At 37.1% G+C, this 24,927-nt stretch overlaps 1 protein-coding gene across 1 annotated transcript in view; it reads right to left on the reverse strand.

The window, feature by feature from the left end:
• Positions 1-24,927, reverse strand: part of LOC134677466 (oxysterol-binding protein-related protein 8) — a 117,520-nt gene that overhangs the window by 6,469 nt on the left and 86,124 nt on the right. The window contains exons 10-20 of the mRNA XM_063535947.1: positions 15,067-15,212; positions 14,120-14,298; positions 8,441-8,621; positions 6,475-6,571; positions 5,289-5,428; positions 4,643-4,699; positions 3,979-4,104; positions 3,047-3,187; positions 1,565-1,728; positions 870-1,073; positions 299-456 (exon numbers count right to left, since the gene is read on the reverse strand). Coding sequence (XP_063392017.1) covers positions 299-456; positions 870-1,073; positions 1,565-1,728; positions 3,047-3,187; positions 3,979-4,104; positions 4,643-4,699; positions 5,289-5,428; positions 6,475-6,571; positions 8,441-8,621; positions 14,120-14,298; positions 15,067-15,212 — 1,593 coding nt within the window. The remainder of the gene's footprint in view (positions 1-298; positions 457-869; positions 1,074-1,564; positions 1,729-3,046; positions 3,188-3,978; positions 4,105-4,642; positions 4,700-5,288; positions 5,429-6,474; positions 6,572-8,440; positions 8,622-14,119; positions 14,299-15,066; positions 15,213-24,927) is intronic.

The following is a 24,927-nucleotide window of genomic DNA, read 5'->3' on the forward strand; positions in this document are numbered from 1 at the left end:
GCGCTGGGCAGCCTGGCGGTGGTCTGGGGCCTCCGGTCGAGCTGCTCCACGGCCCGAGTGAGCCGCTCCAGCGTGACGCTCTGCTCTCGGAGGGTCGTGTCGAGCGAGTTGAGGGTCTGAAGTGACTAGAACTGACCTGAGAAGAGGTCCCAGCTGTAGCCGGCGCTGGGCAGCCTGGCGGTGGTCTGGGGCCTCCGGTCGAGCTGCTCCACGGCCCGAGTGAGGCGCTCCAGTGTGACGCTCTGCTCTCGGAGGGTCGTGTCGAGCGAGTTGAGGGTCTGAAGTGTCTAGAACTGACCTGAGAAGAGGTCCCAGCTGTACCCGGCGCTGGGCAGCCTGGCGGTGGTCTGGGGCCTCCGGTCGAGCTGCTCCACGGCCCGAGTGAGCCGCTCCAGTGTGACGCTCTGCTCTCGGAGGGTCGTGTCGAGGGAGTTGAGGGTCTGCTTTAGTGTTCGTCTGCAAAGAGGGTAGATTGGATGATTTTTCAGAGTAATACCAAAGACATATGTAACTTCGTATAAGATGAGTAAAGTCTAAGAAAAAAACGTGCCCCGGAAATCAAGAAAGTCATTCTCGGATAGATGGCGCACACACCTTCAGCCTATGCTCGGCTAGATGGCGTGACGACACCGTTTCATAATTAACAATTTTAACACAGATATCAGTGAATGAACATGGGTCAAAATGTTATAAAAATAATAAAATCATTTATCCATTATATATTCATTTTTTTGATAATTTTATACGTGTTTATTTCTAGTTATAGTCGTGTGTCGATAGATGGCAGTAAATTTACAGTGACTACAACATTTACTATGACAGGATCTCTCTATACTATCTATTCTTTTTGGTAGTATAATCAAACTTACGCATGCTTGGATCTCGTAGCGAGCTCCTGTCGCGAGTCCGAGTCGGATCGCTCGCGTCGCTCGAGCGAGTGCCGCTCGAGTCGCTCGTGCCGCTCGAGCGAGTGCCTCTCGAGTCGCTCGGGTCGCATCGAGCTCGTGCTGCCAACCGCTGAGGTGATGACGAAGTCTTCCTCGTATTCGAATACTTCGGAGGGTTGCCAGGGGCTGAGGATTAAATTAGATTATTATTAAATGTTATGGGACACAAGCGATGTACACAATTTAATGACCAAGTTTTTTTGCGGGGTAAAATAGTTAAGTGATGTATTATGAACGTCAGCTGCCGCTCCGTTTAAAACTATATGGAATAACCCAATTATGTTATGTTATTACATTCCAACAGGGTTCAACATTCATAGTAGATTTTTATGGTTTATTTATGGTGTCTGGAACGATACCTTTCACCCCAGTTAAAGACTCAACAACAAAAGTATAAAAAAAAAGTATATTCTTCTATAGTATTTCTTGAGGGTAGTTTCAATTTACAATTTAGGTAAAAATGGCGAGTTAAATACCATAATAAATCCATTTAAAACCAAATTATTATTTCTTGTCGTAAACTCATCACTCTCTGCACACTTGACTGAACGGAGAACCCGCCTAGCGGGTCGCTAGCAGTGAATGTGTTACGGAGGGTAGTTAGACCAGTTATTGACCTCGTGTTGGAGTGGTTGTACCGCCAGCCCTGGTCCTGCACGCCGTCGGGACAGACCACGTGGCTCTCCTTGTGGAAGAAGCGCGGAACCCACGGCGCGATGGTGGCGCGCGTCCGCGCCCGCTGCGCCTCCTCTATTATTGTCTTCTGTTCTGTTGCAGCCACCTGGATACAAACATATACATGATTTTAATATTTTGGTTTGGGCTTAGGGACCATCCATTAATTAACGTCACACGAATTTCTAGGTTTTTTGACCCCTCCCCCCCTCCTTGTCACACTTTGTCACATTTTGCAAATCCCTCCCCACCTGGTGTGACGTCACACTTTAGGCAATTTTATTTTCAACGAAATCGGCAAATACTAACTCGACATTATTTTTTTTAATAAAAATATATTTTTGGTATAAGAAATATTAGTAATTTTATAACACAAAACCAATTAGGAACGAAAATTACCTACTTCCAAAACCTCATTATTTAAATGTATAGAGAATAAAAAAATATAAATTATTTTTCGGTTACTGATGAACAGTGATGAAGTTATAATGACGTCACCATGTTTGTGACTCCCTCCTCCCCTTGGAGGATATAACCAACGGAGACGCCATGTCTAAAATTTTCGGTACAAAATAGTCTGCCGTTTTTTGCGGGGGAGGGGCACATCAAATGTATAGGTACGTCATGTCAGATAAACGTCAGTACATACATATGGTTGACATGAGGTTGACCATTGGCCGCCTATTTTCGACAGAGGGGAACGCCTGTTAATGGCGGCTCCATTGTTAATTACTCCGAGCTCCTCCCCCATGTCAGAACATGTCACATTTTCTTGACGTGTGACGTAATTAATGGATGACCCCTTAGCATTAGAAAGAAGGTAACCGATCTTGACATGTTTTTTTATTAAAAGACACCATTGAAATATAAGTCACAGCAAATATGTTAGAATAATTATAAATCATATACGATCTTTTACATTCTTTTGCTTTCGTAAGTAATATAAACTAATTTTTAAAGCATTTTTCAATAATCTTTAATAAAAATACACGTCAAGATTATTTACTTTCTTTCTAATGCTACAAAAAGCAAACTGTAACGGTAAAAGCGTGCGACTTTCAATCCGGAGGTCGCGAGTTCAAATTCAAACCCAGAGTACAAACGAGTTTTTCGGCACTTATGTACGAAATATCATTCGACATTTCCTAGCTTCACGTACACGTCAGCCGCTACTCCGTTCGTTGAGTAAGTACCTGGTCTTCGTTGTGTATGGCCAACAGACTCGCAGCCAGAGCCGAAGGGACTCGGACTCCTGCTGGTTTCCTAGCTCCATGTACACGTCAGCCGCTACTTCGTTGGTTGAGTAAGTACCTGGTCTTCGTTGTGTATGGCCTCGGAGACTCGCAGCCAGAGCCACTGGAACTCACTCCTGCTGGTTTTCTAGCTTCATGTACACGTCAGCTGCTGCTCCGTTGAGTAAGTACCTGGTCCTCGTTGTGTATGGCCTCGGACACTCGTAGCCAGAGTCGTTGAGACTCGAACTCTTGCTGGTTTTCTAACTTCATGAGGTAGCGGGTCAGTCGTTGTTCCTTCAGGACAGCCACGTCGAGAAGGGTCGCTTCCTCCTGTAATGATATGGGCTTATAAAATACTGAAGTATTTTTTTGTAATTGTTTTAGTGTTTAAATTAAGGCTTCATATCGTTGACGGTCTGGCCTAGTGGGTAGTGACCCTGCCTGTGAAGCCGATGGTCCCGGGTTCGAATGCCGGTATTGGAATTTATTCGTGTGATGACACAGTTTGTTCCTGAGTCATGTGTTTGTTTTCTATGTATTTAAGTATTTATATATTATATATATCGTTGTCTGAGTACTCACAACACAAGCCTTCTCTTGAGCTTACAATCTGACAAAAAAGAGTATAAATTCAAAAGTGGCAATACTGTAGTGTCGTCCCGTTTTCTTACATAAATTGGTTTGAAAGGGACAACACTACAGTATTGCCACTTTTTAATATCTACTCTTTTTTGACAGACTATACCGCCAATTTGTGTAAAAATGTCCTATACTATTTATATTTACATATTTATTTATTACATATTTATACGAGTATTTATATTTCATATTTATATTTATTTTCCGGGTTCGAATCTTGGTAAGGGCATTTATTTGTATGATGATACAGATATTTGTTCCTGAGTCATGGTTGTTTCCTATGTATTTAAGTACTTATATATTATATATATCGTTGTCTGAGTACCCACAACACACGCCTTCTTGAGCTTACCGTGAGGCTTAGTCAATTTATTTAAAAAATGTCCTATAATATTTATTCATCTCTTTATTTTTTTTTCTTCTTAAGTTAGGTTAATATTTATTATTATTATTTATTATATTTAATTAGTTAATATTCTCACCCCGTTCCTCTTGTCCCGGATGTCGATCCTGCCGTCCCAGTAGCCCTCGACCGTCGCAATGGTGTCCTTCCCCTTTTTAATACGACCCGATATTAGGTTCGTCTGCTCCGAACCGCCGAGGAATGACTGGAATAAAAAAGTAGTTTAATTCAAGTATTATAGTTCGTTTTTTTTAGCATTAGAAATAAGGTACACAATCTTGATATGTCTTTTAATTGAATAACACATTTTAAAAATAAGTTACGGCGAATATGTAACAATTATGAATCTAATACGATCATTTATATTCTTCTGCTTTCAGAAGTAATAGTTACTGATTTTTAAAAAGGGTTTTTCAATTAAAAGACGCGTCAAGATCGCTTATCTTCTTTCATGCTCTTTCTAATGCTAAAAAAACGAACTATAAATATGGCTTGGCATAGAACCGCCGCATACAAAAACAACATAGAAATTCACGAAAGAGGCATATGTTCAGATGTGGACGAAAATTAGCTGAGAAGAGAAGAAGATTAAATATGGCGATTTTAATTTTTAAAAATACAATTCACAGCTAGTTCAAGCATTCAGACCAAGCTAAGTTGGCAGCGATTTTGATAGTACAGACGGTACAAGTGTTATTTCTAACGTCACAATTCTATCAATTTGACGTTTACTTGACACTCACCCTTAATTTAAATTCGATGTCTGCACTATAACCGGTGCTCTCACACATGACGTGCACCTGAAATTACAAAAAATAATTAAATATGACAACGAATCACGGTAATCTGCCTTTTTAAATACCAGGCGTAGCTCGAGAATCTCTCATCGTCACCATTGGGACATGCTCCCTAATGACAGGTGATGACTGATGATCGTGGTCTAATGTATTAGACAACTTTTCTAACAGGACCACAGCTCGCGATTTTCATGAAAATGTACCTAAGACTATTAATAATCACTTTTTGTCATTCAGGATCTTTCGAAAGCCTTTGATTGTGTAAACCATACTCTAATAATTAGGTAAAGGTATTTTAATCGCATCAAAGGCCTTGAGTATTTATCTTAGATCAAAATCATATTAGGAATCAAGTTTAGAAATAAATGGAGTCATATCTTCAATGTTAAATGACAAGGTAAAGAGACCATGGGTGTACCTCAAGGATCTATCTTCGGGCCATTACTGTTCCTCATGTATGTCAATGGTTTGCAATATTCTTATAGCATTATTCATAAAGACGTTACTGGTCTGAATCAGCTATGAATCGTTTGTCTTTATCTGTCATTTTAAGTATGTATTTGTAAGAAAGGGATCATTTAACAAAACTAACCTTCCCCCCCAGCTCCATGCTGAGTGTGCCGATTACGATGCCCTTGCAGTGCGCGTAGGGCGCCGTGGTGACGTAGCTCTCCCCCCACGTCAGCAGGTGCACTCTCGCGCAGCCCTCCAGGATGGCTGACGTCGAGTTACCTGATATATACATAAGGGGCTGTTCATAAATTACGTCATCTATTTTTGACGATTTTTGATCCAAAAATCATGCTTCGAATGACCCCGTTTCCTCCTACGCCATGCGACCATCATCCGGAGTTCAGACCCCCCCTCCCCAATTTGAAATGAGGTAATTTATGAACAGCCCCTAATAAGCATCATTCATTCATCATTAAGGGGCTACCCGAAGTTTTCATCGATTTTTGACAAGTTTTGAATCATATCTCCGTTTTTTGCACTACAGATAGAATTTTATAAGACAAACGGTTATCGGATTTTCAATGTTTAACTCCGGTTTTGTCCACCGTATTTTGAGAAAAATGAATACTTATTTTTTTATGATTTTTTTAAACTTTGTCTAAAAAACACTTTTTTCGTATCTAGTTTACAGTGAAGGGCCTTACATGTACGAAATCTACATATTTGGGTTCGTCTTTGACGTCTCGAAAAAACATGTTCAGGGTTTTAATTTTAAACTAATTAACACAAAAGTTATGGCCAGAAAACCAGTTTTTTAACCTAAAATTGTTCAACTTTGATGCCAAATATCTCGAAGACAATGAACTTTGAAGTAAATATATGATACCGTGTTGCTGTTATTATAATAAGCTATAAAAAAACATTAGAAAACTAAGGAAGATCGAAGGTCATTGGCGAGGGGTTGCCCCTTAATTGGTTTTAAGGTAGTTAAGGTAAAGTTTGCATTTTTCGTTTACTTTTGCTCAGTTGTTTTGTTTATAATCACATAAATTTGAAAGTTCTATACTACAAAACTTAATTAAATACCAAAAAAAAGTAAGAAATGTTGCCACTTTTTTACTAGCCCGTCTTGTATTTATGTACAAATAAGTAATAAAAGTACTTTTTTAAATCGTAGGAGTAAAATTACTAGTAAATAAATTATCTTAGCGTGATTATTTATCAAAAGGAATTTACTATTTTACAAACAAATTATTGCAGTGGCAACATTGTCTTACTTTTTTTGGTCTTGAATTACGTTTTGCAGTATAGTTATTTTCACTCACCATAAAACTTGGATCTTGCTAATAAACTTCCCTCTATGACGAATCCTTCTTTCCTGTTTGACACGTAGAAAGCTGACACAGGCGGGTGGTGAGATACCTGAAAAAATTACTTACCGTTAAAACTATATTCGCACAACGTATATATTGCTCACAATATCGCGTTTGCAAAAGGTACAGAAATATTTCTGAAAAACATGGAAAAGTTTATACAAGGCTAAGATACTGTTTCCAGAAATAGCGGATGGCGCTGGAGTTGCATTTGCATTTTTAGTTGAGTTTCCTCAGAGCAAAAAAAGGTCAACCACGGCGTTGCATGAACAAGAGATTTCCTTTGGCAGGATTGGTCCTTAGGACCCAGGGATGAATTCAAGAAGGGGAGCCACCGAGATATTTGATGTAAATTTTTAGGGGGGGGGGGGGCTCTCAACTTGATCTTGATATCTGTATCATTTAAGCTACTAGGTCAAGTTTGGTATCGTTTCCGTATAAATCGGGGGTGCCGAATTCATTTCTGATATCATAATGACACCATTCCGAAGTAAAAACACATAAAATATGAAAAAAATACTTTTTTTTAAATTCCTCTTCACGCTTAAACTGCTGAACCAATTTAGTTAAAATTTGGTAAAGAGATAGTTTGAGTCCCACGGAATAACATAGAATACTTTTAATCTCAATAATCATCCCTTAAGGGTGTGAAAAGGGAGGAGGAAATTTCTATGGGATTCTATAACCGCTGAACCGATTTAGATAAAATTTGGTATAGAGATCGTTTGAGTCCCAGGGAAGAACATAGGATAGTTTTTATTAAAAAAAATACCTTAAAAATGAAAGGTAAGGTGTAGGATTGTATGGGAAATCAATAAACGCTGAACCGATTTCGATGAAATCTATGTCTACATCTTTGATTTAGTTGAAAATGATACTAAACTTGACTTAGAACCTAAACTTAAAAAATTATTAACCTTAAACGTCGCAGACGCTTAAACCCCCCCACCCCCCACCTTCGTCAAAAATCTGGGTGGCTCCACTTCTTAAATCCATCCGTGGGTCCTAAGGACCAATGCTGCCAAAGGAAATCTCTTGTTCATGCAACGCCGTGGTTGACCTTTTTTTGCTCTGAGGAAACTCAACTAAAAGACCATGTAGACAAGGAACGAAAAGTGATTCGCCAAAACCAAAGAGTATTTAAAATAGAGAGTTACTGTCATGGTAAATTACGAGTATGTACGTTCGAGTAGAATATTAATATTAAGGGGTCATCCATTAATTACGTCACACGTTTAGGGGGAGGGAGGGGGTCAAGAAAATGTGACATATTGTGACATGGGGGAGGGGGGAGACACAAACTTTGTGACGTCACTTTAACTTCATCAGTAAACGAAAATTTATTTAAATTATTTAGTTCGCTGTACATTTAAATAACAAGTTTGTAAACGAAAATAGTTTTTAATCGTTTAATTTTCTTTCCTAAGCAGTTTTGGGTTATAAAATTACTAATATTTATATCGTCAAAAATATTTTGATAAAATATTAATAATACTTAGGTACTTACTTAATTCGATTTGGCGATTTCGTAGAAAAAATGTGACGTCACACTAGGGGGGGAGGGGTTTGCCAAATGTGACCAAGTGTGACAAGGGGGGGGGGGAGGGGTAAAAAAAACCTAGAAATTGGTGTGACGTAATTAATGGATGACCCCTAACGAGCGCAGGCTGAAAGTAATGGCGCCATCGCTCGACAACATTACACCATAACCTTTGGCCTAGTGTCGAGTAGATGGCGTTAATATATAACACATAGCAGTGAAAGAACAATGATCAAAGTCAAATGGCGTTATAACAGTGTTAACCTTCTGTCGAAAGATGGGGGTAAATTTACACTTGGCTACATAACATACTATGACAATCCGCCTCTATACACTCTATTCTCTTTGGCCGAAAGCAAACAATTCTATGAAAGTTACCTGTTCAGCCACGTAGTACGTATTGGTTCTGCTGTCTGGATGCTTCCAGCAGCATCTGAAGGTCTCGCCTAGAACGGGGTTGTAGGGCTTTTTAAGCCCTTTCGGCTTGCGGTACAAGCCAGATAGGTACCAGCGTAGGACTAGCTTGAAACGGGTATACGGGTCTTCTACGTGTTGAGCCCTGGAAGGGAAAAAACTGTGTTAAAGTATCCTTGAAATTAATGCACCTCCACTAGGGTTTGCTACGGAACATACGCTGGATCTAAAAAAACCGGGCAAGTGCGAGTCGGACTCGCGCACGAAGGGTTCCGTACCATAATGCAAAAAAAAACAAAAAAAAAAAAGCAAAAAAAAAACGGTCACCCATCCAAGTACTGACCACTCCCGACGTTGCTTAACTTTGGTCAAAAATCACGTTTGTTGTATGGGAGCCCCATTTAAATCTTTATTTTATTCTGTTTTTAGTATTTGTTGTTATAGCATCATCATACATCATCTGTGAAAATTTCAACTGTCTAGCTATCACGGTTCGTGAGATACAGCCTGGTGACAGACGGACGGACGGACGGACGCGCACATAGGTTGGAAATTGCGATTTAGGCCGCCATAAGTCAACTTTCTAAAAGTCGGCTTATCGCAAAACTAATTAGTTCTCGAATAACACCACACTATCACGGAATTAATCCCACTCCACCACCACCCTTATCAGTTACGTAGGTAATCTACCAGGTTCTCAAAACTCAGTCATCACATACGTTGCACGCGCGGTTCTTAGCACTGTTATCCGAAGCAAACATTTCTAAGCCAATATTTATTTTTGTGGAGTTTATTTGTCAGTGAAAGTGATGGATATTGAAAATTCAGGTAAGTTTCTATTATTTTCATTTATTTTGAATTAGAAATATTTATTTTATGATATACATTTAGCCCACTAAACATGACCCTTTTCTTGATGAAAATTTTGTTATTTTTTCATATTCAATTGTGAAAATACTTTACTTCCGGGCCCGTCCCAGTGATATTTTTTATGTCATTCTATAAATCAACTATATCTTTACATTTTATGAAAAAATTGGAGGGCACTTTTGGGCACTTTGTAAAATATCGAGTTTCAAAAAAAAAATTCGGAAATTGCAAATTATTAAGTTTTGATTTCATTAGCGTTAAAATGTCTTTTCTGTTATTCTAGGTTCATCAAATGCCTCTGGTTTAAAAGTTATGACTTGAAACTACCTGTCTGATCAGTTAAATGAACAGAATTTTCAGTCAATAACTGAAATATTTGACTTTTTGGAAAATTATCTCCTTATGCGCTCAGGTGACGGAGATGAAGAGAAAAAAGAACATGAAGCGTAAAATTTCACATTTTTAATCAGAATTTAAAAAGAGATGGATTAGATCACGTCGCATTGTGGAAAATTTTCTGATATCTAATGAATCTTGGTTGGAAAGAAGCTCCGCCGCTCCGCTCATACGCTCTGGAAACGGCAAAGCTTTATATAAATTTCTATGAGTGGCATCCGATGACACCGACAATGCACAAAATACGGATCCATGGCAGAATTACATATTATTGAAAACTTAATAGTTCCCTTTGGACAACTTTCGGAGGAAGCTGCAGAAGCCCGAAACAAAACACTTTCGGCAATATCATGCCCGAAAGTTTTCTAGAGAATACTTCACCTAGACATTTAGGTACCATATGTTGCTTCTGACCTCCGATCCGCTTAACAGCAGTACGAGAAAGATAACGAAACCTCGAGTTAAATTATTTCTGTCAGAAACTATGCACTGCTGAGCCACATAAGGCGAGAGCGGAGAATGATCAATGCTACCCAAGCCATCAGGCGGATTTTTCTTTAAGATATGATGATGATTAAATGTGGCGAGGGCTTTATTTATTTATGTTAATCTTTTTGAGTAAATGTATCAATCGTAATAATATTAGATAACAACCTTTGTATATTTCTATTAGTTTCTGTAATACATATGTTTCTCTTATACCTAAATATAATATATATGTTTAAATACATGTGTGTTTTATTATTTATAAATTCAATGGAAGAAAATACATATTTATTTACTATAATATATATCATTAATATATAAAATAATCAAGCGAGGAGGAGCAAAATCAACATTTTTTGGAAAAAGGGCCATAAATTTAAAAATAATAATTGTAATTATCTAAAAATATGTTTTCTTAGTTCGAAATCGTATATAAAGCGCAAAAATGCAATAAAATATTTTTGGCGGCCTAAATCGTGATTTCCGACCTATGTGGGACGGACGGACGGACAGCGAAGTCTTAGTAATAGGGTCCCATTTTACCCTTTGGGTACGGAACCCTAAAAATGACCTTATTGCATCAAATGCTTTAAGTATGCAGTATCTTCGCACAGACAGACAGATAAAGAATCCATTGCCTACCATGCATATTTAGCTTCTATAATTCGCTATGGCGCTATGTTCTGGGGACACTAATCGATAATTGGTATTTTAAGCCCAAAACAACTTAAGATCAGATTGTCTTATAAATACGACACAAGATTTACATACATCGGTAATAGATATCGGATAGCTTATCGGGGATAAACCTCTAAGATAATAATGAGTACCTAACACGAATGTGATGCCGTATTCAATTCTGGTCTTGCGCTTTTTCTTCTCTGCCCTAGCAAGAGCCTACAGTGCACCACGCCTATGTAAATTTAATTTTTGGATATGGCATCATGTTATGGGGTAACCTCACTAAACTATACTTGATACATATTTAACCCTTTATAAGGCATAAGGGTGTCAGGAAAACAGGTGTTATGCAAAACTGAACTCTATCACTTTGAAATGAAGTTCAAAATCAGGTGGGAAATATATTCCCTCTGCCTTATATTATAAATAGTCTGGTTTTATTTTTCATAAAATCGATTTCGACTGGCAAATCATATTACTTTTTGGCAACCGGGTTTTTTAACCTAATTAGACCCCGCTGAATCCGAATTTGCCGGTTGCTCGATCGAAATCTTAACCGGAAGTGAGATATTTGACATTAAAGGTCCCTTTTTTTAGTTTTTCGTAAATAACTCTTAAACGGTGGCGCATAGCAAAAAATGTTCTATAACATAAGTAATCTGCATAAAATTGCCTACAAGAAAGATTCAGTACAATTTTTCGCTAGGATCAATATTAAAAGAGATATTAACGCGGGAAATTTAATTATAATCACTTCTAAGGTCCCTTTTTTTAGTTTTTCATAAATAACTCATAAACGGTGGCCAATATCAAAAAATGTTGTTAAACGATAATAATCTACACAAAATTTTGAACAAAACAGATTCAGTACACTTTTCGCAGGGATCAATATTTAAAAAGATAATAAAGAGGGAAAGTTCTAGTCTAAGGAATTCTAAGTTTCCTTGTTTAATTTATTCGGTAATAATTTGAAAAGTATGACTCATAGCATTAAAAATTTTATATATAAATAATAAACATAAAATTTCCTACAAGAAACATGTAGAACACTTTTCGCTAGGATCAATATTTAAACAGACAAAGCAGCGGGTAAGTTATAAATAATCAATTTTAAAGTCCCTGTTTAGTTTTTTGTAAGTAACTCCTAAACGGTGTCCCGTAGCAAAATAGGTTTTTAAGAATAAATTATCTCCATAAAATTTCCTCCAAAAACTATTTGGAACACTTTTCTCTAGGATCAATATTTAAAGCGATATTAAAGGAAGAAAGTTAATTACAATCAGTTCACAGGTCACTTTTTTTTAGTTTTTCGTAAATAACTCGTAAACGGTGGCCCGTTGCAAAAGAATATTATACATAAACATTAAACATTAAATTGTCCACAAAAAAGGTTCTGTACATTTTTTCGCTACGATCAATATTTAAAGAGGTATTAAAGCGGGGTATGTTAATTGTAATCAATTTCCAGGTCCCTATTCTAAAATCCTGTTGTAGTCGGTTCAAAAACTAAGTAATGTCCGACTCGCGCTTGAATGCATATTTCTAATAGGTTTTCCTGTTACCTATAGGTAAAGAATTATTTTGTATGTTTTTTTTTTTTAATTTTAGACCCAGTAGTTTCGGAGAGCCCCCCCACCCCTTTATCTCCGAAACTCCGAAAACTTACAACATAGTTTTTTTTTAAATAAGAAAAAAACTATTTTGTAACTTTTGTTAGACATATGTAGTCAAGCGTGAGTCGGACCAATTACTTTAGTTTATGATCCGACCCCTACGGGTTTTTTAAAGGCAACTCACTCGCGTTTCACATTTAAAAAATACATTGTTGAAATTTGGGTAATGTACGGAACCCTTGCAACGCGAGTCCGACTCGCGCATGGCCGGTTTTTTCCTTTTGAGGTACGGAACCCTAAAAACTAAAAAGAAGTGACATGTGAATTGATTGTAATGAACTTTCTTTCTTTAATATCGTGTCAAATATTGATCCCAGAGAAAAGTGTTCAATATGTTTTTCGTAGAAAATTTTATGCCGATTATTTATTTACAAGAACATTAAGAACTTATTTTGCTATGAGCCTTATTTTACGAGTCATTTAGGAAAACCTAAAAATAGGGACCTGGAAATTGATTACAATTAACTTACCCCCTTTAATACCTCTTTAAATATTGATCGTAGCGAAAAAGTGTACAGAACCTTTTTTGTGGACAATTTAATGTTTAATGTTTATGTACAATATTGTTTTGCAACGGGCCACCGTTTGCGAGTTATTTACGAAAAACTAAAAAAAAGTGACCTGTGAACTGATTGTAATTAACTTTCTTCCTTTAATATCGCTTTAAATATTGATCCTAGAGAAAAGTGTACCAGATATTTTTTGGAGGAAATTTTATGTAGATAATTTATTCTTGAAAACCTATTTTGCTATGGGACACCGTTTACGAGTTACTTACAAAAAACTAAACAGGGACTTTAAAATTGATTATTTAACTTACCCGCTGCTTTGTCTTTTTAAATATTGATCTTAGCGAAAAGTGTTCTACATATTTCTTGTAGGAAATTTTATGTTTATTATTTATGTATAAGATTTTCAATGCTATGCGTCATACTTTTCAAATTATTAACGAATAAATAAAAACAAGGAAACTTAGAATTCCTTATACTAAAACTTTCCCTCTTTATTATCTTTTTAAATATTGATCCCTGCGAAAAGTGTACTGAATCTGTTTTGTTCAAAATTTTGTGTAGATTGTTATCGTTTAACAACATTTTTTGATATTGGCCACCGTTTATGAGTTATTTACGAAAAACTAAAAAAAGGGACCTTCGAAGTGATTATAATTAAATTTCCCGCGTTAATATCTCTTTGAATATTGATCCTAGCGAAAAATTGTACTGAATCTTACTTGTAGGGAATTTTATGCAGATTACTTATGTTATAGAACATTTTTTGCTATGCGCCACCGTTTAAGAGTTATTTACGAAAAACTAAAAAAAGGGACCTTTAATGTCAAATATCTCACTTCCGGTCAACATTTCGATCGAGCAACCGGCAAATTCGGATTCAGCGGGGTCTAATTAGGTTAAAAAACCCGGTTGCCAAAAAGTAATATGATTTGCCAGTCGAATCAGGAAGGAGAGCGATTTTGAATTTTTATGTCTAGTTTAAAAGGCTTAAGACCGAAAAGTAATTTTTGACTAAAGAAACTTACTGCGCCAATATGTCCGCGTGGTAATAGTTGTCAGACAACTTGTCGAGGAAAGACCGCGGCTCCAGGATGAAGGTGGGCAGGACGACCTTGCTCAGGTCCATTCCTGGCCGCACCTGCTTCAGCAGGAACCACAGGAGGGACTTGTTCTCTTCTGCTACTTCTTCTACCAGCTCGCCCGCCTAATAATCCAAGATAATAAGAATAAATTTACGATTAAAACCTTTGGCTATCTGTTGATGACACGAATTATTAGCATAGAGAGAGAGAGAGAGAGAGAGAAAGAATGATATAATTTAGAAGAATTGCTCACTCTCTGACTATTTTGCCTATATAGCAGCTTCAGTAAAAAGCACTAGAATGTTCTGTCTTGTAGTGCCTTACTCTACTATTTTTGCTTGGATTTGCTGGAGGAGGCCGCGCTGGACTGAAAAAGAATGGAAATCCCTTCTGAGAGCCCTATGTCCCTGATGATAACAGGATATCATCATCACCAGAGCTCGGCGGGGGTGAGCTGTTTTCAGAGTTTGCACAACATGGACATGCCTTGTCATTCGATGGTATATATATGGTATAATTGAATAATTAAAGAAATTAATTTATTTAGACTGCCCTTCCGCTACGATCTTTACGTCGCCATTAAAACAAATGAATTTTATACTCGTAGCAAGATTTTTTAGTAAACCTCTTCAAATAATATGTATATCCATCCATATGCTACTATTAAAGTTTATTTGTACTTAAGGCATTGTCGTTTTAGTTTAAATATAAAGATAAAGATAATAATATATAATGATATAATTAATAAAGTTTTATTTTAATTTTTCTTTTTAAGGTGTATCTATATTAATATCTACACTTGACATAAGTGACGTCAAAATGACTCACCCCTGCCGAGCTCTGCTGATGATAACAGGATATCATCATCACATCATATCATCATCACTCACCGCGCCCGTTTCTCTGTCCGGATCTTCAACGTAGAGCGCCTCGATGCGCTCCACCGCGCTGCGCTGCGCCGCGCCGCGCCGCAGCTCCGGCTCGGGCATCGTCCGCGACGCCTCGCTGTCCGTGTCGGACGCCGCGCCCGCTAGCTCTGTTGAGAATAGGTGCTGATAGCGATACGGTCTACGGCTAGCTATACTAAAGATAGGTATCTGAATAAAAATAACTGTTCCAAATTTTAGGTATCTATGTCAAACGGTCTCTGAGAAAAACGTATTTAACTGATTTGCAAGACCGAAGTGATCCCATAAGTGTTCCGTAAACAAAGTTTTGTACGGAACACTAAAAATGGTTGCCTGTAAAGTCGGTTTACGGACGATAATTTTGCGTGATAACGTCATAAAAAAGCGTGGCCGTAAAGTTACCACAGAGATTTGTCCACAACGTTACCATGGAGATCTGTCCACAACGTGACACTTTTTCGTGCATGCTACCGGTGTTCATCGATTTATAAGACGTTATCACGTCAATATAGGTATGTACTGGGCACGTCACAGAAGTTTTTTCATTTCGGCCGCTGCCTAGACGGCCACCAATTTTTCGGTTAATTCTCTGCCATTTTTTGTTTAGAGTCCCTAAGTACTCAAAATCATCAGTATGCATTTCTGATTCTAAGACAAAGTTCATAGTTTGGGCAATAGATATACATTTTTATACATTTTTCGTCGCGTCGTCAGAAGAAGAAAAGGAATCATCAGATATTAAAGGGGTTTGAAATGTCACATCAACAACACACTCTAGCTTATAACTCATACTGCTATTATTTTCTACTGTTTCTATTGCACGAAAAATCATCAATTTAACTGTACAGTCCCGCTCCGTAATTGTTAAACCATTTCGGGTCCTAGCTAAAATGGTTGTCAATACTTACGCTATAGAATTTCCAAATTAGCAAAAACCCTAAATGGCATAACTTTTTTTTATTATTATTATGAATGGGCTTACTCATGGCCACAGACTAGCCGAGGCGTAGACGTGGCCTACGATGGAGCGAGCTCGCCCAGAAGGTGCCTGTTCACTCTTGATTTGAAGGTTGCCGGGTTATAAGAACACGGAAATATAGACGCCGGCAAGGAATTCCATTCCTTGGCAGTGCGCATAAGGAAAGTCCCGTGTGGTGACTGCACATACCACAAGCTAACTTTTAGTATTTATATTAAATCGAAACGTCCTAAAGAAAAGTTAGTTAATGATTGTTAGTGCAATTCTATTCTCGTAAAAGATGCTAAACACTATTGAGCAATGACCACACCAAAATTAGCATCAATATCAACACTACGAAGGTTATTATAATTATGAACGTTTTGAGTAAACGATTTCATGAGTTTTATAAACACTATAATTATATTAATATGTCCAAGACGCATCGCGAATTTTTGCAAAAATGTAGTTGATTTAAAACTGATCAGCCACTGACTGTCGACCGAAAAGAAATCCCTTAAGGGAATAAATTAGTCCATACCGTAGGTATCTGTGTTTATTATGTGCCTATGTACATACTTTTCGTGCAGTCTATGTTACCAGGTTAATATGTTATCGGCTTTAAAATAATGATTAATATTTATAAGGAAAATTATTGTTGCAATAAAATCTAATATTTGAGAAATTCGAAAAAAAAAAATTTTATTTTGAAAATAAAAAATAAACGCCACCGTTTTATTCGTACACCATGAATTTTAATTAATTTTAATAAATCATTATTTTACGTATGAGTTTAGGTTTAGTTTTCTATTGAAGTTAAATTAAGTACAGTATTAGATCGATTAGTCACATTAGACTCCTGTTTTTTATTAATATTTACGCCAACTCACCTCCATTCCTAATAAAATCAGTCACATCACCACCATCCACAAGACTGTGTTTTCTAAAGTTCGACAAAACAGCAGCACTATCTTTCCTCAACTCCGTTAAAATGCTATCGTCATACTTTATGGGAAACACAGCGGGCACAGAGGACTGCCTTGAGAGCTTCTTCTGACCTCTTAGAAGAGAGAATATGCTGGATCTTCTGCGGCCCTTGTCCTTCGTCCTTTCGGTCAGAATTACGTCTAAACCGTTCTCCATTTTGTGTATGTCATTGGTTGACGATTCGATCTTCTTTTACGTTATAGCTTTTGCTAGGATCCAGTTTTCTGATATTAGTGTAGCTTTTGCCTGGATCAGGTTTTCTAATGCTTCTGTAGCCTTTGCTAGGATCCACTTTTCTAAGGCTTCTGTAGCATTTGCTAGGATCCACTTTTTTAAATGCTTCTGTAGCTTTTGCTAGGATCCGCTTTTCTGATTAATTTGTAGCTTTTATCAGGATCAGGTTTTCTAATGATTCTGTAGCATTTGCTAGGATCCACTTGTAATAGGGGAGGGTGAGCTCTGGGTAAGTGGTCCAGAACCCCCAAGATCTACCTACTTAAAAATTCAAAAATGCTTACGGCGAACTACGAGCATAGATAGGGTCGTGGTTTCTGCCACTATGGAGTGAGAATAGATATCCAAATATTTAAAGTAGGACGCCAGGATACTATACTCATCAAACGTATGACATATCCAAATGAAAATACAAATTTATTTACTAAATACTTTTATTCACTTTACATCACAATAAGACCTGCTGCGGCCTCGAGACTTAACATTTAAATTACGTACCGTAACTATTACTAATTAAATTTAACTTAAGTACATCTCAGGCATATTTGGGCCTGTAATACACACAAAATCCTACATAAGAATTACAGGTTTCATATTAATAATAGAATTTACCATGTAGAAAGTTCACGTTAAAAAGAAATTCAGACTTAAATATTGTTTATCCTTTCCAGCAAAGGAACACAGTCACTAATGTAAATATAAGTTTTTAACTCACAGTTTTATCGTATAAACACTTCACCTCGAGTCCAACAATTAAGTGGAGAAGACGGCTTCTCAACTAGCATGGTGCGACACCACCCTAGATCTTCCAAAAGCCATAGGGCCAAGAAGATGAAGAAGGCAAGCCAAGGGACAGGCCTAGCCAAAAAGTAGGCCTAGCCAAAGGACAGGCCTAGCCAAAAGGACCCTAGAAACAAAGAGAATGTTCTAGGTTTTAGAGAGGTTATGTTATAAAAAGTTATATTTATATTTAATTGGGACAACGCGCGTTTTAGCTTGCGGAAATAAGAGATTAAAAAAAATCCTTACCGGTTTCTAAGCCGAGTCCCTTATATTAGACACCAGACGTGGCGACGTATGCGCACGCGGTGAAACAAAATGATGTCTCATCTTTGTCAAGGGATTACTGGAAAATCACACCAAAACACGACATTAGCTAATTGCAATTGACAATAAACAACTTCGCCTTTCCTTCCGTATATTTAGAAAGTGTGGACAACTCACCAAGTTGGTTTGAAAGAGGTGAAAAGGTTATGCCGCCATTACCGGCGCATAGGAAGCTAGGTTAATCATATTTTGGGCCAAGCTGGAACAAAATATATCCACGATTAAAACATTGAACACCGAATTTAACTGAGTTTTAGGAAATACAATCTTTAAATAAAATACATACCCCATGAATCAATTGCCGACATGATGTACAAATTACGTCTTACATCTTGTCTCGAAAGATAGTAATGATGAAGCGAAATTGGAAATGGCAAAAGCCACAGACAAAGTGGTGAATGGAAAACCTCCCATTCAATGACATCGCAACTGACCGGATCCAATTTACAGAAAACCGAAGTCACCAAAAATAAAAAGAATTACTAATTTCGAAAGCTAAAAATAAGGACATTATTTATAACTACGAATTGCAAAATATAAAAGAACACATACCAAATGTTTATTCATAAATACTCTTTATGTATGACTGATTGTCTGTGCAAAACCACAGACAACAAACCAACTGTCATTGACAGACGTCAATGTTTACTGCGACAGTAATAAACAACACCGATTCAACCCGCTTTACCAAGTCAAAGCTATTTATATGTAGTGTAACCATGTACAAATGTATTTCAATTGTGAAATGTGTAAACTCCAAAGAAAACAAGGTATTTATGTCCCAGCACAATGCAGGAACGAACAATGGATGCGCTAAATGCGACGATTTATAGATGATTGATGGCCTACCATTCCGGTAAGTTTTATCCTCTAAATATAGCCAAAAGCGTATATGTGAAGATTAAAAACAACATTTCTGGTCTCCGACCTTGACCTATCTACTCTAATACCCGTGTAGAACGTATATCAACCACCAAATTCTTACCAAACAAACATCTACTTTTCTAACCTATAAAGTGCCTATCTATAATAACATTCAGACGTTTATAACACTGGGTGCCTACCCTAAAGTGTTACAGTTCATCTTTAGTTGGGTTAAAAAAAAATTTTTTTTTTGAAAAAAAAAAAATTTTTTTTTTTAAATTATGCGTCTAATATGAAGTTACACCTTAACCTACCAAACTTAACCACGAGAACACAGATAATCTGTAAAGAAAACACCTTATGACAAAACTTATACCTATGACTTGGTGAATGGCCAATTCAACCAAGGAAAACTAACAACTAATTTTGATCCGGATCTACTTATTCCTAGTGAATACTTACCTAAATCTAGAAGAGGATGTCAAAGACGGCAACCCGAGAAAAAAAACTTTCCCTTTATTAAAGAAATTGCCTATCACCGACAAAGGTGGAACTAAGTAAAGAGCTGCATCATCTAGCCAATACACAATTCCTATATCGACAAACAAAAGTTTGGACATAGTACAGAGTTTATTGAGAACGTAGTCTCGTTTCACGATTTAATAATGTTTTATAGAGTAGTCCCACTTAAGGGTTTATAAGTAAAGTAAGGTTCTGTAGTTTATTCAGATTATTTACTGTTTTATGTCTTTATAAGGACATATCAAAGATTAAGATTGGTCCGTATGCATCCGGTACCAATATATATAGAATCAAATACATGGAACAATTACCCGGTCTGATGAAAACAAGCTTGCGCCAGGCTGCATTCAGTTCAGTAGGTAAGTTCAGTATTTTGTATCATATAGGATATTTCAAATTTAAGTATTGAGCCAACAAGTGAAAAGACGAGTACCGTTATGAAGACGGCTCGGCTTCACCAGGACGTACAATATCTTTTATGTGAAAGTTACCTAGAAGTTTTCCTTCTAAGGATTTTAAAGAGTATACAAGAGGACTTAATTTTTTATGAATGACACACTTGTCATAACGGGGCGCTAATTTAGCTGAGAAATGTTTTGCTGCATTTGACAATGGGAAACATCTTTTATAAACGATTTGCCCTTCTTCTAGTTCTACGTGACGCTTCCTCATGTTGTAATACCTAGCATTACGTTCATGGGAGGCGATCAACGAGTTACGCACTTTTTGAAATATAGTTTTGAGCTCTTTAAGTTTTTCAGAAAACTCACCGCTGGTATCTAATTCGAGCGCGTTTTGATCTATAGGACCTTCACTATTATAAAGAGAACCATCTAGAATCATCTGACGACCATGTGTTAGAAAATACGGTGTATTTTTAGTTACTTCGTGACGAGCTGTATTTAATGCACATTGTATTTCCGATATGTTCTTATCCCAGTTACGGTGATCAGAACGCACGTATGAAGCAATAGTTCTTACAAGTTCACGGTTCACTCGTTCCGTTTGATTCGTCTGAGGATGATATCTAGGGTTATAGAAAATATGAGGGACATTATATTTGGACATTAAGTCTCGAAAGTCTTTTGAAGTAAATTGAACACCATTGTCGCAGAATATATATTTAGGAACCCCATGTATAAGAAATATCCCTTTTTCCATACACTTAACTATAGCTTTCGCAGTTATGTTGCGTAGTGGAAACAAAGTCACATACTTACTGAAATAATCAGCACATACAAAAAGATACTGATTTCTCAAATAAGACGGAGGAAAGGGACCAAGAATATCACAAGATATGGCTTCGCCTGGTGACGATATACGTCGGGGATTACCCATCAAGCCAGGACGAGCTAAATTAACAGGTTTATAAGTTTTACAAATTTCACAAGAATCGACGTATTCTTTCACGTCTTGAAACAACGTAGGCCAATAATATAAGTCCGCTATTTTGGAATGGGTTTTAGCCACGCCAAAATGACCGGCAGTAGGATCATCATGATACTTATTTAAGATTTCATTTCGGTGCTCATAAGGGAGTACCAGCTTCCAGTCAAATTGAGCTGTCAGACGATACTTATTCTTAGAGTAACGGAAAAGTTTATCATTTTCAATTTTAAAGTTTGGAAAGAGAGAAGGTTTTTCAGATACCTTTTTATATATATCAAGATACCAAGGGTCTTGAATAGTAACAGAATTTATAGAACTGACATGAATACGAGAAAGACAGTCAGGTATGACATGTTCTTTGCCCTTCCGATGAATAATTTCAAAGTTAAATTGACTTAATCTACACGCCCATCGATTTAATCGTCCAGTAGGGTTTTTCAAGTTTTGGAACCATTTTAAAGATGCATGATCAGTTATAATATAGCATTTTCTCCCTTCTACATATGCACGAAATTGCTCGAGACCATAAATCACAGCTAAGAGTTCGCGCTCAGTAGCCGAATAGTTCGTTTCTGGTTGGTTAAGTGTACGGCTGCAGTATGCGATCGGATGATCGATCCCATTATAAGACTGAGTCAAGACCGCGCCTACGGCGTAAGAAGATGCATCCGTATGTATATAGAAGCTTTCATTAAAGTTAGGGCATTTAAGAATAGGAGAAGAAACTAAGGCAGATTTAAGTATGTTAAAAGAATCGTTAACTTCATTTGTCCATTCAAATTTTACTTTCTTACTCGTTAAGCGAGATAAGGGACGAGCTATCTTTGCGAAATTATTAATGAAACGACGGTACCAACCGCACATTCCAAGAAAACGTTTAATATCCTTAGCATCTTTAGGCGTAGGAAAATTTAAAATTACATCAATTTTAGATGGATCGGTTCGCAGACCGTATCTATCAACTAAATATCCTAGATATTTCAGTTCACTCCTACAGAAGGATGACTTTTTCATATTAATAGTTAAATTTGCTGATTTTAATTTTTCAAAAACCGCTTTAAGTAATCTTATGTGTTCATCGAAATCGGAAGTACAAATAATTATGTCATCAATATAACAGAAAACCTTGTGATCAAAATGGGAAGTAAAGAGGTTATCCATGAGACGTTGCATAGTCGCAGAAGCGCCTACCAAACCAAAACACATTCTATTATAGTGGAATAACCCTTTTCCTGGTACAGTAAAACTAGTTTTCTCCTTGGAGTCTTCACTAAGAGGAATCTGATGATATGCCGCACTCAAATCAAGAGAGGTAAGGAATTTCGCATCGCGTAAATTATCCAGTATGTATTGAACATGTGGTACGGGATACGCATCAGATTTTGAAACTGCGTTTACTTTTCTACTATCTAAACAAAGTCTTAAGTCTCCGTTAGGTTTTTCCACCATAACGACAGGAGAATTCCATGGGGAATGAGAAGGTTCGACAATTCCTTCTTTCAGCATACGATCTACCTCTTTAGCTAGTGCAGCTTGTTTAAAAGGACTAAGTCGATAATATTTTTGTTTTATCGGAGGAGTATCTCCGGTATTTATAACATGTTCAATTAAGTGAGTCTTTCCCAAACCAACCTTATCAGTATCAATTTGATCAAAAAGAGATTTAGTAGCCTCAAGTCGAGACTTTTGTTCAGAAGATAAAGAGTCATAAGTAGTAAGTCCTGTCTCTGACGGTAAAGCGTCAAGACTAGCAATATAATGAGAATCAGTTTTTTCTATATCAGTAATGAGGCCTGGAGCTAATCCATAGGCTCTCCAAAAGTTTAAACCAAGTACCATTGGAGTGGCAATCTCCGGTTGAATATTAAAGTGTATAAGTTTAACTTGACCTTTATAATTTACTGGTAAAACCATATATTCAGTAGATACGATTCGATGATCGTCAGCTACGTTCACCATAACAGGTTTCGTATGTTTTTGAATAGGAATCCCACCTGTGGCGAATACTAAATGGCTGTTGTGGCCCAGGAAACTAACACTGGCACCACAATCTAACAATGCCTTGAAATTCAAGTTAAGTATATTCAATAGCGCATATACCCTATTGTCTCCCTTTGGAGGATTAAAGAAAATCGTCTTTTCTGCGCGATAGGGAGCAGAAGGTCGACATTTATTATTAACAGAAAAGACCTTATTTAGTTTTTTGTCTTGGAGTTACATTTAACACATTCGGGAGTTTTCACCCCTTTTTCTCCACATTTAAAGCAAACGATATCTCTAGAGCTCTTGCACTCTTTAGTGTTATGGTTGGACCTACCACATCTAAAACATTTTAGTTGAGAAGAGCTTTGTGCTGCCGCAGCAACAAAGTTTCTGGAAGAATTAGGAAAACGAGACTGGAAGGACCTATTCCTAGGTTCAACGTTCTTTGGTGGATGTTCTGATGAAGAATTATTTGACTGGTTTGATAAAACCGGTTCACGAAATTGTTTAGCCTTAACCTGAGCTAGTTCTATGCGTTTACACAACGACTTCAACTGCTCAATCGATCCTATGTCATGTAAAGCTAAATCTTTGGAATACTCCGGACGAATGTTTCTCATCATAGTATCCAGCTTTTCTTGTTCAGGAACCTCTTTTGCAAGACGCTCATACATTCCTAGAATGGTCGATACGAAATAAACAATAGTTTCAGACTTGGCTTGAGTCCTAGCCCGTATTTCCTGTAACAACTGATGATCCAAATCAGGTATATCAAATTCATCTTGTAAAGCCGCGGTGACTTCTTTATAAGTAGTAAGTTTCGTACGTTGCGACCGGAACCACGACAACGCAGGACCTTCGAGAATCTCAGGAAAACCTCTATATATTCGGCTTTCGGAAATTCTTCTAGCATCTCGCAACTCTTCGAGGCGAGACAGGAAAGTACGAACACAAGTGTCACCTTTAAATTTCAAATTTAAAGAATTTATATTAAAAGTCTTATCCGTTTTGTAAATAATCTCCCTAACAATACGAGATTCGTTAGGAGATTGAAAGTCATCATCCGAACCAGACGACGCAGAAGAGCCTTGCTCATTCAACCGATCTAATAAAGAAGTAATTAACGTTTTCAACAGAAGTACCGCTTCGGTCTCCTGAGGCAACCGTGAAATACGACACAATAGATATTTGCAACGCGAGGATAGCCTGTCGATCGCCGCTGCTGATAATTCTCCTTTTGCTTCTAACTCTATCTCCTCTACCTTATGCTGACAGAGTTCTAATTCGGAAGCTTCATTACTTATTACCAAGTCCGGGAACTTTAAACTACCCTTTTTGGCTAAATCTGCAGTCTGTTTCAAAGCTTGACACAGACTGGATCTACGTGAGATGGGATTAACCGGAAGTCTGCGAATCGCTAATTCATGTGACATTTCGTCTTTATGTAAATGGGTGATTTTACAACCAGCTTTTATGAAATCCATTTTTCGAGATTGATATGTAATATCAGAAGTAAGTCAGTATAGAGTTATAATATTTTAAAGATAAGTTAAAATTTTATTAGATTTTAACCCTTTTAAAGTATTTTAAAATATTGAGGAAATCTCTTTAAGTATAGCTAATTATTTAGCGTATAAAGTATAGCTTTATTTATAAATTGGTTAAATTTATAAGTTTAACCTCCAACACAAACAACACTTTCAAACAACAATTTGCAATTCCCTTTACATATAAAAACCTTAATACTAAAATATTTTTAAAATGTTTCACTTGGAAATGTCATACTCCATAGGCCCCAC

Source organism: Cydia fagiglandana, chromosome 26 (genome assembly GCF_963556715.1).
Source record: "Cydia fagiglandana chromosome 26, ilCydFagi1.1, whole genome shotgun sequence".
Taxonomy (NCBI): Eukaryota; Metazoa; Arthropoda; class Insecta; order Lepidoptera; family Tortricidae; genus Cydia; species Cydia fagiglandana.